The following is a 2,951-nucleotide window of genomic DNA, read 5'->3' as shown; positions in this document are numbered from 1 at the left end:
TTGTGCAAACATTATTTCAATTGTATAAACTTCATTAATGAAATATATTAATATAATAATATAATAATATTTTGAGTCATATAAATTAAAGTTAATGATAAGTGACACACATTTTTGTATTTTATCCAATAACACACATTTTCAAGTATGTTTTTAAGTTCATTTTAATTGAAATATTTTTTTTTAAATTAAAATTATTATTATTTTCCTAAAAAATATTTTATTTTAAAATTAAAATTATTTGATATTATATTTCTTCGTTAATATTCAATTACTAAAGTTAATTTTTAAAAATTAAATACTATTTTATATGTAAATTAACAATTATTTAAAATGATCATAATAATATTTTTATTAAAAAATTATTTTTTGGAATATTTTAATTAATAATTTATGAGAAATAATAATAAAGTAATAAAAAGTGAAAAGTGAAAAAGTAAAATGTAAAAAGGTAAAAAGTAAAAAGGTGAAAAGTGAAATTTGAGTTGGAAAAAATTAGCAAAAGATATTTTTTGTCCTCAAATTATTAATTTATAATAATAATAATAATAATAATAATAATAATAATAATAATAATAATAATAATAATAATAATAATTGAATTTGTCATGGCATGCAATAATAGACGAATTCTTAGCCACGTAATATTAATCACGATATATAATATACTTGGTCAATAAACTTATTATGATATGTCGACTTTTAACTACTAGACAGCGAAGTCTCAATCACCAAAATTTTAATTTGTATCCTAAAGACAAAGTATACCTACATATTTGAAACTTGACTTGATGTATATTTGAATCTGTATTAATTAAGTAATAACTAGTGAAGACCTTTATTCTAAAAATAGATAATGAATTAAAAATACAAATAAATGATGTACGCGCTTTTATTTATCTATATATATGCATGCATTGAGATAGATAGTAATCATTAAGCAAAGAAAAAAAAAAATACTACAAACCAATCATGCTTTCTACAATAGGTATTCCAGCTTTCATTTTCCTAACATTGATCCTTGTTCATCCTTCAAATGGACAACTGAATGCAACTTTCTATTCCAACACATGCCCAAATGTGTCAACCATTGTCAGAGATGCTGTTCAACAGGCTCTTCAATCTGATTCGAGAATCGGCGCAAGCCTAACTCGTCTTCATTTTCACGATTGTTTTGTCAATGTAGATTTCAAATTCTTAAGACTCTTTTTTTTTTTCTTTATTCCCATCGTAAATATTACCGTCTTAATATTATTCTTTTGCTTGTTAGGGGTGTGATGCTTCGATTTTGTTAGACCAAGGTGGAAACATTACTCAGAGCGAGAAAAATGCTGCTCCGAATGTTAATTCCATTCGCGGGTTTGGTGTAGTTGACAGTATCAAAAGCTCCCTTGAAAGTTCATGTGCTGGTGTTGTATCTTGTGCTGATATTCTTGCTCTTGCTGCCGAATCTTCAGTGTCTTTGGTAAGTGTTTCTTGTAACTGAAATTTTAACTTTTTTCCAATTTCCAAATTATATATGAACTTTAATTATTAACGATAAGTTTATTTTTTATTTTTTCAGTCAGGAGGTCCTACATGGAATGTATTACTTGGAAGAAGGGATGGTCTAACAGCAAACCAAGGGGGTGCAAATACCTCTATTCCCTCTCCATTTGATAGCTTAACCACTCTTACATCCAAATTTTCCGCGGTTAATCTTGACACTACTGATCTCGTTGCATTGTCAGGTAACTATATGATAAACAACATATCCGTGTCATGTGTCATTATCATATCTGTGTCAGAATCCGTATTTTATAGATGATTAACAATAGTAATTTTTTTTTTATAAGTAGACAAGTTAATGATTGATTTTAATTTATTGAAATGTTCATAGGTGCGCACACATTCGGCCGAGCTCAGTGTCAATTTTTCTCTCAAAGATTGAACAATTTCAACGGGACTGGAAGCCCAGACCCAACTCTAAACACAACATATTTGGCCACACTTCAACAAAATTGTCCAAGTGGAAGTGGAACTACTTTGAACAATCTTGATCCTACAACCCAAGACACATTTGACAACAACTATTTCACCAATCTTCTAACCCAAATGGGTCTTCTCCAAACGGATCAAGAACTATTTTCTACCAACGGTTCTTCCACTGTCTCTATTGTTAACAGCTTTGCCAACAGCCAAACTGCATTTTTTACCCAATTTGCTCTGTCAATGATTAATATGGGTAATATTAGTCCATTGTCAGGAACGCAGGGAGAAATCAGAACCGATTGTAAGAAAGTCAATGGAAGTTGAAGAGGCAAAACAAAGGGCATTATATATACCATGTTTTAAATCTTGATGTTGTTTATCATGTTTCTATCAAAATGAACTGTTGTATTTTCTTTAATGTGTGAACGTTAATGTGGGTCTTCAAATTGGATAATCAATTAATATATGTCTCCTCTTTTGTGTAACTTATTAGTGGTTGATGTGATTTTATAAACTTTATCCTAGCTCCCTCTCAAATTACAAATTACAAGACGTTTTGACCATTTCACATAAATTAAGAAATAAATTATTATTTTATAGGAATGTGACATGATGTATAACTTTAAAAAAAATACTCTTTTAATAATTATATTGAAAAGCGAAATAAAAGAGTATGAAAAATAAAGAGTAATAAATAATAGAGAGTATATTAGAAAAAATTGTATTAATGTTTCAATAAAATTGTAAAGTAACTTATAATTTAAGACAAATTTTTTCTTCAAAGGGTTAAATAAGATTTTGGTCTCTATAAATATTGCAGTTTCATTTTTGGTCCCTCCCTGCCTTTAGGCAACGACTTTTACAAAAGAACCGTTGCCAAAACCAGCTAAAACCGTTGCCAAAATCCAGGAGGGACTAAAAATAAAACAGCAATATTTATAGGGACCAAAAACTTATTTAACCCTTCTTCAAAATGTCTT

At 28.3% G+C, this 2,951-nt stretch overlaps 1 protein-coding gene across 1 annotated transcript; it reads left to right on the top strand.

The window, feature by feature from the left end:
* Nucleotides 1-946: 946 nt before the first annotated feature.
* Nucleotides 947-2,456, top strand: LOC131621389 (peroxidase A2-like). Its single transcript, XM_058892431.1, has 4 exons — nucleotides 947-1,182; nucleotides 1,271-1,465; nucleotides 1,565-1,730; nucleotides 1,880-2,456. The coding sequence occupies exons 1-4, from the start codon at nucleotides 973-975 to the stop codon at nucleotides 2,293-2,295; spliced, it is 987 nt and encodes a 328-aa protein (XP_058748414.1). The 5' UTR covers nucleotides 947-972; the 3' UTR covers nucleotides 2,296-2,456.
* Nucleotides 2,457-2,951: the final 495 nt, after the last annotated feature.

This window comes from Vicia villosa, linkage group LG1 (assembly GCF_029867415.1).
Source record: "Vicia villosa cultivar HV-30 ecotype Madison, WI linkage group LG1, Vvil1.0, whole genome shotgun sequence".
NCBI lineage: Eukaryota > Viridiplantae > Streptophyta > Magnoliopsida > Fabales > Fabaceae > Vicia > Vicia villosa.
This window is presented reverse-complemented; position numbering and strand designations above follow the sequence as displayed.